The sequence below is a fragment of the Solanum verrucosum genome, unplaced genomic scaffold (assembly GCF_900185275.1).
Source record: "Solanum verrucosum unplaced genomic scaffold, falcon-dt-bn FXZP01000180.1, whole genome shotgun sequence".
NCBI lineage: Eukaryota > Viridiplantae > Streptophyta > Magnoliopsida > Solanales > Solanaceae > Solanum > Solanum verrucosum.
Genome location: NW_026020402.1, coordinates 1,326,955 through 1,346,113, shown reverse-complemented (window position 1 = coordinate 1,346,113; position 19,159 = coordinate 1,326,955). Strand labels below are relative to the sequence as shown.

At 33.4% G+C, this 19,159-nt stretch overlaps 1 protein-coding gene across 1 annotated transcript; it reads left to right on the top strand.

The window, feature by feature from the left end:
* The first annotated feature begins 9,199 nt into the window (after positions 1-9,199).
* On the top strand, positions 9,200-17,790 carry LOC125840242 (casein kinase II subunit alpha-like). Its single transcript, XM_049519216.1, has 10 exons — positions 9,200-9,602; positions 9,702-9,831; positions 11,591-11,785; positions 12,964-13,121; positions 14,096-14,186; positions 14,468-14,533; positions 16,593-16,675; positions 16,757-16,820; positions 16,906-16,974; positions 17,273-17,790. Exons 1-10 carry the CDS (start codon positions 9,250-9,252, stop codon positions 17,330-17,332), a joined length of 1,269 nt encoding a protein of 422 aa, XP_049375173.1. The 5' UTR covers positions 9,200-9,249; the 3' UTR covers positions 17,333-17,790.
* The last annotated feature ends 1,369 nt before the right edge of the window (positions 17,791-19,159 follow it).

Below are 19,159 nucleotides of genomic sequence, written 5' to 3'. Positions count from 1 at the left end.
GCGATGAAGCGCTCGCTTTCCTGAACACTGATAGAGAAAATACTTTATTTGCTTGAAGATATAAATTTATTTGGTTGAACTATGAGATAAATTTATTGCTTCAACCAAATAAGGTCTTACTTTGATTTTAAACTTAGGGGTTGTTTGGTTGAGAACAAGTTATTTTAGGACTAATTATCCGAAGTAAGTTATATTCCATCATGTATATTGAATGACTTATCCTATTATTAAGTTATAAATGATAGGATAAATAATCTTAGGACTACTTAATACCTCCAACTAAATACAAGATAAAATAATCTTTCATTTATCTCTAGAATTATTATACCTTATAGCTCACAACAAATGACTCTTTAATCTTAAATATCCAACACTATATTATCGTAATAACTTAATCCAAAAATCAAAGGAAACTGAAATAACTTAGTCTGTGAACCAAAAGAAATGAAAAAGATACTGATCCCTCTGTCCATCTTTACTTCACTATATTAAAAATAATTGTCCAGTTTGAAAAATCAAGAGATAATTTATCTTTTTGTTGTGTTTGTTTTACATTTGCTATTGAATACTATTTAACATCTAATATATTTCCCAAAACATTACATTTAATAGATTCATGCTATTAAATACTATTTAATATCTAATAAATTTCCCAAAACATTACATTTAATGTATTCAAATGGTATGTAGTAATATTACTCTTATTATTTAGAGAGTGTTTGACATTAATGTTAAAAACGACTTATTTTTAGAAGCATTTTTTAAAATAACTTTTGAAAAAAATACTTTTTGAAAAAATAAACAATTTGTGTTTGACTAATTCATTTGAAAAGTGCTTTTCATAAGCAAATTGTGTTTGACTGATCTTTTTAAACAAGTGTTTTTGAGTGTCAAATTACAAAAAAAAAATGACAATTATTAATGTACTTTTAGTATTAAGATTATTTTATAGAGAAACTATTTTAAATATCTACTATAAAAAAGTTAATTAAACTTGTATTTTTATTAAATTAAAATGTACATATTTAAATTTCAATCAATATCATACATTTTTTTGGAGGGTTGAAATCTTTAATTGTTATTTTTTTCTCTCTTTTTTCCAACCTTACAAAAATATTGTTATTATCTTTTTTCCTAATTCTATAAAATTATACGTAAAATAATATGTAAAATATAAAATAATAATATATAAAAGTTATAAAAAATTATTATTTATATATTTTTTTAAATGAAATTTAATCAAACTTATGAGATATGTTAATTAATTAATAAGAGATATATTGATAAATCAATTTGGTGCAAGTGCGAAACCGATAAGTCTCGCTGAAGATTTTGCAGATGAGATGGAAGTCACTTTCGATTTCAAAACTCAAATGGAAATGAAAGTTAATAAACTTCATGGGTATCCAAAGAAGAATAGTGGTAATACTGCTTATGCTAGAAAACCTAGCATGCAAACATATTACTATCCCAGGCCTACTCTTCAAGATGTTTTAATAGAGGAAAGAGATTGGAATCAAACCAACACTTCTTATAGTGGAAGTGAGATTTATGAATGGAATCTCGATGGGCTAACTGATAGGCAGTTAACGATTATGGTTCATAGGATGCTTATGTATGCTACTATCTGCAAAAGTGTTAGTAACACTGACAAGACCATTTGCAAGATGATTATTGCAGGATTTACCGGTCAACTAAGAGGATGGTGGGATAATTATATGCCCTCTGATGCGAGAGCAACAGTGATTAATGCTAAGGCAGTAAATGAACGAGTTGATAATTTAGGCTTTGCCTTTGTTCAAAATAGAGAAGACGTTGTGTATACACTTATTTTGACTATTTTTGAACATTTTAGTGGTAGATTTACCAATCAATATGAAACCATTAGATCTCTACTAAATGGTATTAGATGTAGACATTTAGGTGAGTTTAGATGGTATAAAGACACTTATTTAAGTCGAGTAATGGAACTTCCCGAAAATGGTTTAGAATTCTGGAAAGCCAAATTTGTTGATGGCTTACCTTCTTTATTTGCAGAAAGAGTAAAGAAGACTCTTAGAAATCCACAAGGAATTATTCCCTATAATGATTTTACTTATGGAAAGCTTATTGGGGCTTGTACACAAGAAGACATAAATTTGTGCAATGAGTTAAAAACTCTCAAGACAACTTAAAATGGATAAGCTTAGAGAAAAGTCTCAATTAGGAGATTTTTGTACTCAATTCGATTTACCGGATGCTTCAAAAAGCACCAATCGAGAAACTTCTAAAACAGAATCTCATAGATCTCATTATAAGAAAAGAAGATCTAGAAAAAGGACTAGAGAAGAAAGAGATGAGCGTAGGGCTCATCGTAAATCTCATAGATTTCCTAGGAATAGGTCAAGGCGAAATCTTGATAAGATTAAGTGTTATAAATGTGGAAAATTTGGGCATATAGCTCCAAATTGTAAGCTAGAAAAGCTTAAGACTCTAGAACTTGATGATGATATTCAAGAGAAGATTTATAGTTTTCTATATACTTCTGGTTCCGAATCAGATTATGATGATTCTGAAGCAAGTTATGCAACAGAGGATGAGCAACCTGAGTCATCTAGTAAGGTTCAACAAGATTCGAATGATGCTTGCAAATGTCAGGGTGATAGTTGTCACTGCGAACATGATGAATTCTACAAGCTACAATCTCAGTTCGAAGACATGAATATGTTCACTATCACTACAGACAATGTGATAAAACTTCTAAAAGAAGTTACCGATAATACTCTTCGTGAAAAGATCATTCAATTGGCTGCTCGTAAAACTAGCTCTTCATCTAATATTCCTAATGATAAAAAGGTTAAAGATGAGTTTAATTATTCTGCTCCTTACTCCTTGTCTGAAGTTCATAATAGACTCTCTTCTAAACAAACCATGATTATTCGCGATACCTCTTTTGATGATTTAAAAGGAGAAATTGAACATTTGAAGGAAGAAATTAAATTTCTTAAACAAAATCATATTATTTATGATCACCGTCTTACTCAGATTGAGTCTGCTAATAGCAAAGGAAAAAATAAGGTTGATGATTCTACTGCTGAAGAAAATACACTTGCCAACACTTTGAATATTGATCCGAAATAAAATATGTTTTTAGGAATGATGCAAATTGTTACAGCTCATAAATGGTATGTTAAATGTACTATATTAATTGATAATACTTTTTCTATAACTAACATTGCTATGATTGATAGTGGCGCTGATGTGAGTTGCATTTAAGAAGGTCTAGTACCTACTAAATATTTTGAAAAAACCACTCATATGGTTAAATCTGCATCTGGTCATGCTTTAGATATAAAATATAAATTATCTAATACTCGTATTTGCCAGAATAAAGTTTGTATTCCTCACTTCTTTTTCTTAGTAAAAAATCAGTTATACCCTCCTATTATTCTAGGAACTCCTTTTATAAATGCAATTTATCCTTTTACTAATATAAATGCTAAAGGATTTTCTGCTACTTATAAAAATCAAGATATTAGTTATACTTTTATCACCGAGCCTATTTCTAGAGATATTAATGCTCTAATTGAAATGAAACAAAAACATGTTGATTATTTACAACTTGAGATATTTAGTATGAATATATTCAATACTTTAAAATCTGCTAAAGTACAGGAAAAGATTAAACTCATTTCTGAAAAAATGGCCATTGATATTTGTGTTGATCATCTTAGTGCCTTTTGGAATCGGAAAAAAACATATTGTAACTCTTCCATATGAATATGATTTCTCTGAGGAAAATATCCCTACCAAATCACGTCCTTGTCAGATGAATACCGAATTGGTTGAATTCTGCAAAAAAGAAATTGATAATTTATTACAAAAAGGTTTGATAAAGCCTTCCAAATCACCATGGTCGTGTACTGCTTTTTATGTTAATAACGCAGCAGAAAAAGAACGACGTGTTCCTAGGTTAGTTATAAATTATAAACCTTTAACTAAATTTTTAAAATGGATTAGGTATCATATTCCAAACAAAAGGGATTTATTATCAATATTATATGATGCTAATATTTTTTCAAAATTTGATTTAAAATCTGGATATTGGCAAATCCAAATATTTAGAGACCATTCTTATAGAACGACATTTAATGTTCCATTTGGACAATACGAATGGAATGTAATGCCCTTTGGTTTAAAAAATGCTCCCTCGGAATTTCAAAAGATTATGAATGATATTTTTAATCCTTATTTGGATTTCATCATAGTTTATATTGATGATATTTTGGTTTACTCAAAGACTCTTGAAATGCATATTAAGCATCTAGACATTTTTAAGAAAATAGTTATTCAAAATGGTTTGGTCATATCTAAACCTAAAATGAGTCTTTTTCAAACAAAAGTTAGATTTTTGGGTCATTTGATTTGTCAAGGAAAAATGACTCCTATTCAGCGATCTATTGAATTTGCATCAAAATTCTCTGATATTATTACAGATAGGATGCAATTGCAGCTGTTTCTGGGAAGTTTAAATTATATTTCCCCCTTATACAAAAATTTGTCTCGAGATTTAGCTCTGTTATACGACATGCTAAAAAGAGATCATAAGAAGCCTTGGACTAATAGTCTCACAGATCTTGTAAAGACTATTAAAGAAAGAGTTCAATTTTTGTCTTGTTTAACCCTTGCTAATCCTGCTTGGCCAAAGATCGTTGAGACAGATGCGTCCAATATGGGTTATGGTGGAATATTAAATCAAATTAACCCGCATGATAAAAATGAATACCTTATTTGGTTTCATTCAGGAAAATGGAGCGATGCTAAAAAAAATATGCAACGGTAGCTCATGAAATGTTAACTATCGTTAAATGTGTTTTAAAATTTCAGGATGATCTTTACAATCAGAAATTTGTGATAAAAACAGATACTCAATCAGTCAAATATATGTTTGATAAAGATTTTAAACATGATGCATCAAAATTAATATTTGCTAGGTGGCAGGCACAATTAGCCCCTTTTGATTTCGAAATTCATTATAAAAAGGGAAGTGATAATTTCCCCCCAGACTTCTTATCTAGAGAATATCTTTCTTCTTAAAAAAAAGGGTTTTCTTGACTTCTTTACTGATATTACTTTGGTTACAATTTTGAAGGCAGTTCCTTTTAATAGAGATTTACAGGAATGTATTTTATGGAGAATTATAGATGGAATGGTGATGGATATCGTCGCTAATTACATGATTGAACAAGAACTTTATGAAAGATTTTATTGTTCTGAAGTTTATGACCTTTTAGATGATTAAAACAAAATGCTATGTTTGCAGGATAGATCCTCCTTGGGTAACCAAGGCTAGAGGAAGGGGCAATTATACTTGCGGAAGGGGAAGATCCTCCTCCTAAAAAACATCAGGATCGTCATACGGATCCTCATCCAGCTCTCTAATTATACAGAGGAGATGAATAAGCTTGGTAAAACTAACAAGCTTTTCAAAAGAAGCTACTTCTTCGATACATCTGGATGATATTTCAGAAAATAATCCATTATACGCCCAACTGAGAGCATATTTTTCTCAAAAGCAAAGTGATACTTTTGCATCGATGGCGAAAGAAGAGGTTGATGATATTAGATCCTATGAAAGGGTAGTAAAGAAAGAAATGATATTTCTTATTGAAAACTCTGAGATACAGAGAAAAGAAGAACCTTGGAAGATATTCCAGCGATATTTACTTAACGGATTATACTTCCCAGGAGAGTCTTACAAAACCCGTTTATATTACGAGACCATTTTAACGAATATAGGTAGTGTTGAATTTCAGCACTTCTTAGGTTATAACACCAGCGAAAACGTTTATAACTTCTCCAAAATGATCATAAAACAGATTATATCAATTGAAGATTGGGGTATATCCTCGATGAAAGAAAGGCAAATCAACCTCAATAAAATCCCTACCAATTTCACTTATTGGGATTATATTAACGCTTTCAGCAAAGTCCTTTACTATAAGAATGAAAGACATAAACATACTTGGTTTATCAAGGTGTATGCAAAGATATTTGTTTACCCAATTCCTAACTGATTCTTGAACTGGTGGTCATACCACGGACCGACGGTAAAGATTTTACCTGATCCCTTTTTAAAGTTATACAAAAACAAGGTTTCACCAGACCTTAATGATACCACTCAGATCATGTTTGTTATATAGAACAAATTGAACAAATTTATTTCTTCATAGAATTCTCGATTCCATGGATCCATAAATGGACCCCGAAAGTAGGTTTTACTGAAGAATAAATTTCATGCTTATATCAGATTTATTATAATAATTTCTGGGATAAATTAATGAAGAAGGATCGCATGACTAAATCATTATATGACCAAGAATTATTGGACTCTATTTCTCAAAGAATCCAAGATTATGGTACTATTTCTCACAAAGGAATAATTGCTGACAACTCCGTCAAACATATTGCCAGAAGAATTTCCATTCAAGATGGAAATAAAGAAGAAATGATAAAGGAGTATTTGGATGAAATAAGGAGGAATCTACTCCTCAATATCACTCACTATGAAAAATCAGACACTTCAATGAGAAGTGAAACAAGTGATGATATCGCAGATGATGCTCAAGAGGCCCAGACTTGTGAATCGGCGAAACTCGTGACAGAAGATATGCTGTCTAAAGCAGAAGATTTACTTAGGGAGTTGAAAAAGAAAGACAAGATGACTACTATTGATTAACAGTAGATACACTGTTAACCCACAGTAGAAAAATCGTTACTGTACATTTGGGACCCATTGATAAGGGACCCATGGTCACTGTAGATCACTGCAGATAGATGTTTTTTTCTTCTATAAATAAGGTCTTTTGTAGTTTGAAGGAGGGGCGTCGAAAAACACTCTCTCTTCAAAAGTTTTTTTTTAAAGTTGTTTATTTCTCTTAGTTTGTAAAGCTCTCGGTTTGCCGAAAGTAATAAAGTTGTTGATACAAGGTAATTTAATTCTCTACTTTTATTTATAAATCTTTTTATATCTCTGATCTGGAAGCTGTGACTATGTCCGGCTAAATATTTATATCTATGCCGGATAACTAACTTCTCTTTTATATAGACCATGAACGGATCTAAGCTTTATTTAAATATAGAAGAATTTTAGTATGGCTTCTCGACTTGGTTCTGAGATTGAGGTACAGTCAGATCTAGTACTACTTTTATTGGCTTTGTCTTTATGACTCTATCTGATGAGCCGTGGTTTTTAGCCCGAAATTGAGTTTGATAAGTAGGGCGCCTCATACCCGGTTAGAACTATCAGACACATGGGCTTAATAAAAGTATGTTTTAGCTTCTTGACAGGCCCTTTGCTTGGGTAAAATAATTAATCCATGCAGTCTGAGAAACTATGTTAAATTTTTTGTGTATTTCGATTCTTATGTAGTTGGACTACCTCTAAGGATATTGACTTGCTTGATCTATGATTGGGCGGACCACCGCCATGTCAGTGATCCTGTATCGTTGGTATCAGAGCCTTGGAACTTTCATGGTATATATATAATTGATGTGAAGAATTTCGGCATAGATATATTCTCTCTTTATGGATCAAGAAGATATTAAAAGCACTCGTCTAGAAGAGGTAGATATACCTCAAAACCTTGATTTGTTAAACAAATGGACTATTCCGAAAGTTAATATAAAAACCATTTATGATTATGGTTGGTTTGATAAGATTTCTAATAAACAGTTGATTTAAACAACTGAACAATCATTGGCGTTAAACTCGTCCGAACAAATTATTCGTTTATTAAATAAGCGTGATATTGAATTATATAAATCTCAGTATAAATTTTTACATATTGGCATGGTTCAAATTGCTTTTAAACCTTTAACTCTTAAAGGGTTACCAGAGACTTTCTTAGCTGCTCTATGAGATGCGAGGAATTTAAATTTTCGTCAATCCTTGATGGGTTCGATAGAATCTATGGTGGCCTATGGTCCAGTTTATTTTAATGCTCAGCCCAATTTGCAGTTATCTTTGACTAATTCTAATATATTAGATGCTTTAACTTTGAATGTTAAAACGCATGGTTATAACTATGCACCTGGATCTGAATTAATTTGCTTGTCGTATAGAATCTATTATAAATTACTTGCTACTTTGAATCCTAGATGTAAGTTATATGATACATCTGATCAAACTATTTTGGTAGAAACTAATTTCGCCAGATCAAAGGTCACTACTAGAAGACCTATAAAATGGGAAGAAATTAATTTTCCTACCACTTGGATTTTAGATTCTGTTATACCACCTGAGCAAATGACCGATGCTGTCACTAATTCTGAATATTCTCATATTAGTCAAAATTCAGATGGAAAAATTTGTATGCAGTTTGATGAAAAAAGTGTTCCTTATAGTAGACATTCTTTTGCTTCTGATAGAAGACTGGCTATTCAACATATTTCTCTGATAGAACCTTGTTATGGTCCAGCTAGAAATCGCGTTGCTTCATTACATACTTTATCAACAGTTATATCTGTAGAAAAACAAAAAATTAAAATTGATCCTCGGTTAAACATTGTTCAAACGAATGATAAATCATCTGATGTTTCTGATAAAGATATTCCTTCTGTATCCGAGATGGATTTTAATCTTAATGATACTTAATGATGAGTGAACATCAAATTGATTTTAGTCCAGGTTCACTAGCAAGAAAATATATTCAAAACGAATTTTTAAATAACTTTTATATATTATTATTTTATATTTTACATATTATTTTACGTATAATTTTATATTATATATATATTTTTTTAAATGAAATTTAATCAAACTTATGAGATATGTTAATTAATTAATAAGAGATATATTGATAAATATGTATATATGAAATTAGTTTTGATAAAAATAATTTTTTGTTTCTACTTAAAACTGCTTCTGCTTCTATATTTAAAAGCAGTTCTACTAATTTGCCAGATACATAATTTTTCTACAAAAGTATTTTTTCTCAAAATAATTGATTTTGGTTTCCCAATAACAATGCCAAACACGCTTTTAGTGGAAGTAATATTAAGCATAGTTTGCGATTCATTTTAGTCCGGACTCCAATTTGGACTACGGACCCTATTAAAAAAGAGTGAAGAATATGCTAGTATACGACGCCGTTGGATTGAATTAGGTGTAGACAGACGCATGAGATGCAAAGACGAAGAAACCAATGAGGAGGGTTCCACTTCAAGCATAATCCCATTTTACCCAAATATATAGCCCTCCCCCGTTTGATGGCCCTACGGCCTTCACATTTCTTCATTGTTTCATTCCACCACCGCCTCCTCTCTCCTTCTCCGGCGACCTCCCTTCTTCTCTTCCCATCTCTGCTCCGTCGTTTTTCCTCCAACACTTCGGTTTCTCTCACGCGACACAAAAACAAATCATCTTCTCTACCTCCTCCTCCGCCGCCGCCGCCTTCTTCTCTTCTCCGACCGTCGGCGACTCTATCCGAAGCCCTGGCGCAGAAAATAGGAAAATCTATTCGCCGTCCCGGCGCGCCTTCAAAGGCCCGGGTTTATACGGATATCAATGTGATCCGACCTAAAGAGTATTGGGATTATGAATCCCTAACTGTTCAATGGGGGTAATTTGTTGATTTATTTTTGTTTATGCTTATTATATGTGTTTTCAAGGCTGTTTAGACGGAATTGATGTTTTCTGTGTTTGTTGATTGGTTGTATAGGGAGCAGGATGATTACGAGGTGGTAAGGAAAGTTGGGAGAGGGAAGTACAGCGAGGTGTTTGAGGGAATTCACACTACTAATAATGAAAAATGCATCATCAAAATCCTTAAGCCAGTGAAGAAGAAAAAGGTTGGTTGTTTTCCTTCTTTGCTTCTTCATATGTCCGTATTCAATGCTAGTTAATAAGCTTCTATCTATTCTTGAAATTGATGCTTTTTAGAAATCTAAGGATTTTCATTCTGAGGTGCTGAATTTCTATTGGTGGACGACTTCTATTGCAGCTTGAGGGATGAGAACATTTCATTTGCTTGTGCGTTATATCAGTGTAAACTAGAGTAGACTCATTTTTTTGGTAAGTAATGAAATATAATACTCACTTAAGATGTTGGAATCAGCTTATATGAGAAAGAAAGACATGATTGAGTTTTGAAAGATGTGGTCTACCACTCAAATTTGGAAACTAAACAGAAGGTGCAGTGGAAGGATTAGAGAGGAATTTTGAGGGTTCGTTTTCTGCATGCAGGTAGATCTTTTAGTTGCTTCTCAAAGCTGTAGTCCTTTCCCTAAGTTAGCTTTGGTGAACTTACTGCAGCCTTAACTTTTTTCCCTTGTAGTTGCACGAACTAATTAGGTAATATCTTCTTAGAGACATCCCCTTTTACTCAACATGATTTACATCATCCACCATTTACATCTAGAAGTATTATCATTACTAAGGCACATGTTTCTGCTAAGCTTTGGAAAGACACCCTCTTTTAGTCTTTTACACCGTAATAGATGTCGAATACAAGTAGTTAAAGGATTAATCTCTTCTCATGTTGTATTTTGGTTTACAGTTTTGTTCCATATGTGAAGTAAGTTTGGTTTAATACAGAAAGTGTAGGAGATAACAATTTATTTTCTTTGTTATCCGGTTTCTGTGCTGGTGGGAGGTAGGAGACACCCCTGGAATTATCGAGGTGCACACAAGCTAGCCTCAGTACCATTGTGAAAAAGAAGAAGAAATTGATCCAACTGGATAGGAGAGGCATCAAAGATCTTAACAGAAGCTCGTAAAACCTCATTTTCTAAGATGAACAAAACAAGAACTAACAACAATCTCAGTTGGTGATATTCTAATTGGACATTAATATACCACAACACAGAACTACACCTCAATCCCAAGCAAATTGGGGCTGACTATAGGGAATTCCAAGACCTTATAAATCTTTCAAGAGAACTTCCTTCAATGTTATTTTAGGTCTCCACTCACCATGATTTCACACCTAGGGACTGGCGCCTCTTGAGGTTGATGACATGCCCAAACAATCTCATGCGACCTCTCATTTTAACCTCAATGTGTGCTACTTGCACCTTCTGGAGCTTAATTTACCACATTCTGCAATAATGTTGCAGTATCCTTGATGTCATATTACTACATCCATAAATATTTTTTTGTTTTTTTTCCGCCAAACTTGTTAAACGTATAGAAGCCTTGTTGATGTTCTTCAAATTTGGAAGTCATTGTGTCTATGATCCTGAGCAGTTTCTTAGAATGTTCAAGTTTTTAAAAGGGTTTGTGATTTCGTAGTTCTATGTTTTTTGAGCTACGTAATGTATTATTGATATTCTTCAAGCTCATCAGATATCTCCAGGTTTTGACCTTCTTTATCTTTCATTCTTTAGCCAAATGAGTTTTTTCATGTGTTTATCTCTCAACTGTTCTGTTCTGTCAACTTACTGCAGTAACTCTTGATTACTTGTGAGTGATGGACTATCATATATCTGCAAGTTATATGTGCATTTGCCTTTTTGTTGGCACTCTGAATCATGCTCTTTTATTTATTACAGCATATCTTCGCACCTTTATGTTGCTCTGGTACTCATCTGTTATTGTCACTTACTGCAGATCAAGCGTGAGATTAAGATACTGCAGAATCTTTGTGGTGGACCTAATATTGTGAAGTTACTCGATATTGTCAGAGATCAGCAGTCGAAGACCCCAAGTCTTATATTTGAATATGTGAATAACACAGATTTTAAAGTGCTCTATCCAACTCTTTCTGACTTTGACGTTAGATATTACATCTATGAGCTGTTGAAGGCAAGTTTTCTGTTGATGTGGATTTTTAAGGCCTCTCAGTATATGTTTTTTTGTGTATCTCCAATATTTTCTGATTGGTTATGGGCAGTTGCTATAGATTACAGTATTAACTATTAGATTATTTCTATACAGGATGCTCCCTTTGAATCTCCTTTAAGATATAACCTGAAGATGATCTGTGCAAAGTGCCTTGAGATAATAAACTTATTTTTGATGAGGAATTTCACTGCTCTTTTGATCAAATTTCACAGAATGATTATGTGCATAATGCTTGATCTATTTTCGTTTTGAATTTGACCTCTTCCTCAAGTTTGGAATTTTTCCTTAGGTGGGGAAAATTAATTTTCCGACTTTTTGAACTATTCTCAGTAACTGAACACTCCTTTCTTCACATTTGTAACTGACCTGCGAATTATGTCTTCCATATTCAAATAATAATGTAGCTAGACGTGGTAAGGTCTGCGTACACACTACCATCCCCGGACGCCACTTGTGGGATTACATTGGGTATGTTGTTGTATGATCTAGACATGGGTGGGCAAGTTGACCTGGACATCACCGTTATCAAGAAAAAATGTATCTAAATATGATTTATCCAAACCAAAAAGCTGCAATTACATATTCTATTTTCTATCTCCATGAAAGTTAAAGTAGACCAAGTTCCTTGAGATGGGAGGGAGTACAACTGAAAGCTCCTTGTTTTCTGTTATGAGTGGAAAGGACACATTCTTTAGATTTCTGTTGACTGGTGAGGTTTGGGTGTAAAGATAGGTAATAATATCAGCTGAGGTTCGTATTGTTCTGTTCTGCTGGGTAATTTGATGAGATTTCTAGAGTACAAGGAAAAAAACATGTTACAGAATTGAAAGACAAATTATTGGGCATATGAATGAGACATGTTATAATGGAGTAAAATGTTTATTGGTAATTACTAGTCTGGGATCATGACATAGTTGTTTGTGGTGCAGCTGTTGTTACAGACTTGACTATTAAAATCTTAGATATATTCTTTGTTATGCTGCTTATTACTTGCATCAGGTGTCATGGCCAGAATTATCTCATATTTTTCGTTCTTCTCATTTTTGAGATGATGCATGTTTCCATATTATGCCTTGCAGTTGATATTTTCTTGAGGTGTCACTTGTCAGAAAATTCAAGTATTACTGTATCTTTTGCAGGCATTAGATTATTGTCATTCTCAAGGTATTATGCACCGTGATGTGAAGCCCCATAATGTGATGATTGATCATGAGCAGCGGAAACTTCGGCTAATAGATTGGGGGCTTGCAGAGTTTTATCATCCCGGGAAAGAATATAATGTTCGTGTGGCTTCTAGGTTCGCTTTTTCTTTGCTGTTTGTATCATTTTTCTTCTGAAATTTAAAATCAAATAAATTAACATTTGAATGCTAGAATGGTTCTCTCTTGTTTTAGTGGTTTTATTAATTTAGTGAAGGCATAACCTCAATTTTCTTCTTAATTCAAATTATTGAGCTTTGAAATGACACTGGTTTACGGAATGAAACTGATATTGAGGGTTCAAATGGCTGAGAGTTCAGAAATAATTATGTTTTTTAATAGTTTGCAGTATTTTTTGGATGATAACACAAGAAAGATTATACTTAGAACTGCTAGGGGTAATTCATGTACTTATTGTGTCATTATGCTCTAGAATCTAAGAGGATAACTTTGGTGGGAGCTGGAGGATGTATAGTTAGAAAGCTATACTGAAAAAAGTGCAGATGTAGAAAATTGTACTTCCAGTTCTTTCATAGTGGGGCTATATTGTTGACTCAAACTTATGTGCTGGATTTATTGTCAGATAGCAGTCTAAGAGTAAGAGTTCATTGTGATAGGAATGGAATGTTGAGAGGCAGAGATAAGGATAATCAAGAAATGGATCTTGAAGTGCATTTCTTTATGAGTTTTGAGGATCAGAGAAACCCTGCTTGGGTAAGAATTTGGGTTGTGTTAGGAAGAGAAGGGAGGTTTTTGAGCTTTGAAGAATCAGAGCATAAGGGTTCTGTCTGACAGCTATTTATGAATCTTATTCAATGGGCACTACTTCTGTTACAGTTATGGGCATTCCCTCATCCACTAAGATGTTACACTTACACTTGCATGAGATTTTATAATTAAGTGCCACCTCACTTGAGTGATTATAGAATCCTAGTTTTTTGCTTGCTTTTGTCAGAAAAGAGATAATACCTTTTCTTCTCAACATCCATAATCTAATAATTTAGGGAGGGCTAATTTTCTTTTGCCTTGCAGTTTTAAACAGACTTTCCGCCTCCTCTCTTTATGGTTGCAGATATTTTAAAGGTCCTGAACTACTTGTTGATTTGCAAGACTACGATTACTCGTTGGACTTGTGGAGTCTTGGTTGTATGTTTGCAGGAATGGTGAGCAACTATCTTTCTTGCACCTTTATTTTTTCCAGCCTACTTGAGCTATCATACAGGTGCCCACGTGAGACTTTATCTTGCATGGGTTATGCTTTCTACTTTTTTTAAACTTGGTCCATGACTTGGTACTTACATAATGCCATTCATGACTGTTTGTCTTCTGGTAAATCGTGCATGAATGGCAGATACTGAGGCCCAAAAGTCAGAACTTACTTGTGTGTTAAGGTGTCCTCTTCCTCTCACTTTGATGCTTACTTCTAAGGAATTGTGCTGTATAGATATTCCGGAAGGAGCCTTTCTTCTATGGACATGACAATTATGATCAACTTGTGAAGATTGGGAAGGTATGTAGAATATCCACCATGAAGTTTATTATCGTACCCTTTTGATGTTCAGACATTCATAAGCCTACATTTGTTTTAAGTATATTGTATGCATGATTTGGGAATTAAGTTACATCTTTTATTTATTTATTTTTTGGTAATATGGTAAGTCACATGCGAATCTAAGTCTGAAAGAATCTTAGCAAAGTTTATTCATCCAAATCAAAGGGTTTCACAGGCAATATGAAATTGTATATTAGTGATTATGATAATCTCCCACATAGAATGTTAGTCTCGGATTGTTCCTAGTCAAGCTATATGAATATGCAAGTACATTATGGTTTACATGTAAAACTTCCACTAACTGTATGCAGTTAAACATGAGCCCATTTTTCTCAGTCCACAACCCATCATATGAAGTTAAACAGGGTCCACCATAAAAATGAGACCAAACAGTGAATAAAGGAAATAAGCTTTAACTGGAAGGGAGGGAGGGGAGAGGAGGAATGTCAAAGCAAGAAAGATAAGACAGCATGAAAATTGGTGGGCTCATCTGTCCACGTGCCAGTATGTGTCAAGCCTCACCAATGTATCACTATCAGTCTTCTCCCAAGACAAAATGTCCTGAGACCTGACGGCCTCTACAATCTTTTGTCATTTTGATAAATGGACCTTTGTATACAGTCCTATTAAGCACGAGATATTGTTGCTTAGCCCCTTTACTCCTGTACATGCTTACTGTCCCATACATTTTCTATCACTTGTTAACATCATCAACTCCCTGCTTTTTCTGTTTCTGGAAATTAGTAAGCAAAAGTATTTTACTACTGCAAATTACCAGTTGATAGAATAGTCTTTGGGCTGTACAAAGATATCACTCCATAATTTACATTGCCTCTATTTTTTGCAAGCAACTATGAAATCTATCATTTTTTTCCTTTTTTATGTCCATCCGATTAATTAGACCAGAAAGCTATTGCATGAACATTCGTACTACAACATATGGATGAATTTTCCCCTCAAAACACCTCTGGCTCTCTCTAAATTGTCCAGCAGACGCATGTGGGAATTATTCTCCTGATCTTCTTGAACTCTCTGTACCTTTCATCTGCTGAGAATTTCTGTAATGGTTGATGTCATCACCCATTTACCCAAAAATACTCAAAAATAGGTTCCTTATCCAGATAGTGAAAAACAGACGCTCTCTATCTTTTACCTTACAACAGCAACAACTTACCCAGTGTAATCCCACAAGTGAGGTCTGAGGAGGATAGTGAGGTAGAGAAGCTGTTTTTGGTAGACCCTCGCTCAAGAAAAAACATAGCAAAGCAGGTCAGGAAAAGAAATGCCATAAGTGAATAAGCAACGACAAAATACTAAAGAAAGCATGACAAAGCTTAAAATGTTAAGAGGGGGGCGCTTAATACATCACATAACATGCAGGCCAGGGATCTTTTATTTGCGTTGAGGGACAGCTGTGACATCATTATAAGTGTCTTGTGGGGATAATTCAAATTGCTCTATAAATAATTAGCAAAAGGCTGCATTTACTAAAGTTACCTTTCCTAAAAAAAAGGCTGCATGTACTCATTACTACCAATATTTGATGTGTACCATTAAATTAGTCTAACCGTAAGCTTGGCTAAGCAACTGAAATATTTTGTTGGTGGGTTGCTCTTGAACTCAGACCTGTCTGCTTTCTAAAGAATTAGGTAGATTAAAAGTAAGTTTGTGATGCTTATGATGAGCTAACACTGATCTATCCTCATTGGAGTCCCACTTTGTGTTTCTGTTGAACTCTCATGTCAGTATTCTGATAAAAATACTTGTCTCACCTAACCCCTAGTAAGGATGTGATTTATCGGCAAAATGGAAGTATAACTCAACTATTTGTTCAGCTGTTTCTTATTCACTATTCATCATCCTTGCTGCACTGGGTTTTAAAATAATTCTTAATTATTTTATTTTGGACGGGGAAATGACCAAATATTTTACAAGATTACCAGGCTAAACATACATGAGCTGTATATATGCATTTTGAAAAGAGACCCCTTAAAAATTCCAATGTTATGGTCTTCAGGTTCTGGGGACTGATGAATTGAACTCTTACCTAAACAAGTATAGATTGGAATTAGATCCTCATCTTGCAGCTCTTGTTGGACGGTTAGTATCGTCAGCTCTAAAACTATCCTTTGTGATGGACCATTTTCAGCATATAATTAAATATCTTCAATGTTCATTCAGACACAGCAGGAAACCATGGGCAAAGTTTATTAATTCTGAAAATCAACATCTCGCAGTCCCTGAGGTAAGAAAACTAGTCTCATTAGATCTTATACAATAAAATAAGGTGAAATCTATTAACCCAAAAATGTGCAATGCTTAATCTTTAGGCGGTTGATTTTGTTGACAAACTGCTCCGTTACGATCATCAGGAAAGACCGACTGCAAAAGAAGCAATGGTAAATATTCGCTGACTTTCCTCTCTACCAATATGTTTTGTCACTTGTATATCAGGCAGCTGTAACTATGAAAAGTTTTTTTTCTGGACTTATTAATAAATAAATAAATGAATGAATGAAGTTCTCTGCTGTACTAAAATGAATGAAAGTTTTCAATCAAGTATAAATTTAATAACAAAAGTTTCCACTCTCTCCTCTAATCTTTGATTTCTGCCTGGCAAGATGTAGATTATTTAGTATGTGGTTGTTTCAAGTTTCTTGGAAACATTGCCTACTGTAATTGTGATGTACATTGCAGGCTCATCCGTATTTTTATCCTGTACGAAATGCTGAAAGCAGTAGAACCCGCACTCACTAAAGGATGTAGCAGGCAATGGATCAAATATCCTGGCCTTCTTTTACAGTCTTTATGTGATACTCTGTGCTGGTTCATATATGTTCTCTAGTGACGGGCAATTATTATGAACCACTCCTGGTGGATTTGCTGGCTTTATCAGATATAACTCATCTGCACCAGTTTTGGGTTAACTGTGTTGTTTCTTTTAGCTTTGTGTGAGACCGACCTAAAAGAATAAGCAAAAAATTCAATTTGTTTTCTCATTTCCTGGTTTTAGTCAACTTCTAGTTTGTTTTCTTTTGTTAATTATTTTTGTGCTTTCGTAAGGTATAACTGTATGAATTAATTCAGAGTGTATTTTGTGTTGAAACTTTTGAACAAATGGATGGCTTCCCTTGTATCTCAAATTAGTCTCGGGACTCTAGGACTAGAAATATAAGTTACTACTGCCCTGCCTAGATTTTAGAAAACATTTACAATTCCATAAACTTGTGACCACACAGGACCATTTATTCATATCTAGGGATGCGTTTGTGTCAAAGATGCCATGTCGACCCTTAATACCATACTACAGACTCTGATATAGTTCCATATGTTTTCACATTTTACTCGTACTATCTATTAATATTGTTAAACGCGTTGCAACTTTGATATCGTTGAATAATTTTGTAGAACTCCTTGTTACCCTGCTATCCTGTTATTAAGATTAATTGTTCCACAACTTTCGTGAGAGTAGCAGTAGACTTCAGCAGCGAGAGTATAAGTAACTGTTTGGCTGCTCTCGGTGGTGGACAGGATTTTTTTCACTATGTATGAGGAAGTAGAAGCACAAAAAATCTAAGGGTATACAACTTTTACCTGATTATTTCATGTTATATTTTACTTTTCTATAACAAGATTCTACTTATAATAATAGTGTCATTCATTATATTGTTATTCTTTGTAAAATTGCCCTTTTATAGTAACCATACTCAAATATTATTACATAATATTTTGCAAAAAGTATGTTATGTATAAAAAAAATTATGATCATCATTGTCATTATCATGCACATAGTAAATTTTAAGTGTGAATATTCAAAACAATAAAAATTGTATTTAAATGGTCTCCATCAATTGTGGTCATAATTTCATGAGTAGTGTTTGCCTTTTTTCTCCTCATACTTTTTTTAAAATATATTAATTTGGTTAATAAATACATTTCTTTTCTTGGTACATAAGATTATTATGTGTACTTTTGTATAATAGCTAAATGAAATTTAAACGTTATACATATATAACAACACTTTACTATAATAACCATAAAATTTCTAGATAAACGTTAACACTATAATAAAGTGTAACTGCTACGTAATAACTTCAATGAATAAGCGTCATTTTTTCTCCATAATAGTCATCCATAGAGCCGTCAAAATGGGCCAGTCCAGCCCTACCCCGCCCAAGCCCCGTGGGCCAAAGAATTTGATGGGCTGGGGCGGGCCGGCCCTTCATTTCAAAGGGCTGTACAATGGCCAACCTGGCCCAACCCCAGAAGGGTCAAGGGCTGGGGCGGGCCAGTCCTCCTTTGTTTTTTATGTCAAATCAATGTCACAAACAGTAACATTGTTTCAATAATTCTAAATAAAAATCTAGCAATAAATATTTAAAGAAAAAAATAATAATCTCTTAAATAAATAATATCTAAAAAACAAACTAGTAAACTAAAGAACACTTCTGACTAAAACTTTAGTTAGCAATACATAATTACTTAAATTATTTTGTTAAATGAAATTAAGAAAATTGTTACATGCGTGAAAATTGTCTAATGTCGTAGCAGAAACGAGACGACAATAAAACTATAAGAGTAAAG

What these genes read in the sequence shown, in the direction of transcription:
- LOC125840242 (XM_049519216.1), top strand. Translation starts at nt 9,250, where the DNA reads ATGGCCCTACGGCCTTCACATTTCTTCATTGTTTCATTCCACCACCGC. An exon ending in CTTGCAGCTCTTGTTGGACG is followed by an intron (nt 16,676 to 16,756) that starts GTTAGTATCGTC and finishes ATGTTCATTCAG; the next exon opens with ACACAGCAGGAAACCATGGG. An exon ending in AACATCTCGCAGTCCCTGAG is followed by an intron (nt 16,821 to 16,905) that starts GTAAGAAAACTA and finishes CTTAATCTTTAG; the next exon opens with GCGGTTGATTTTGTTGACAA.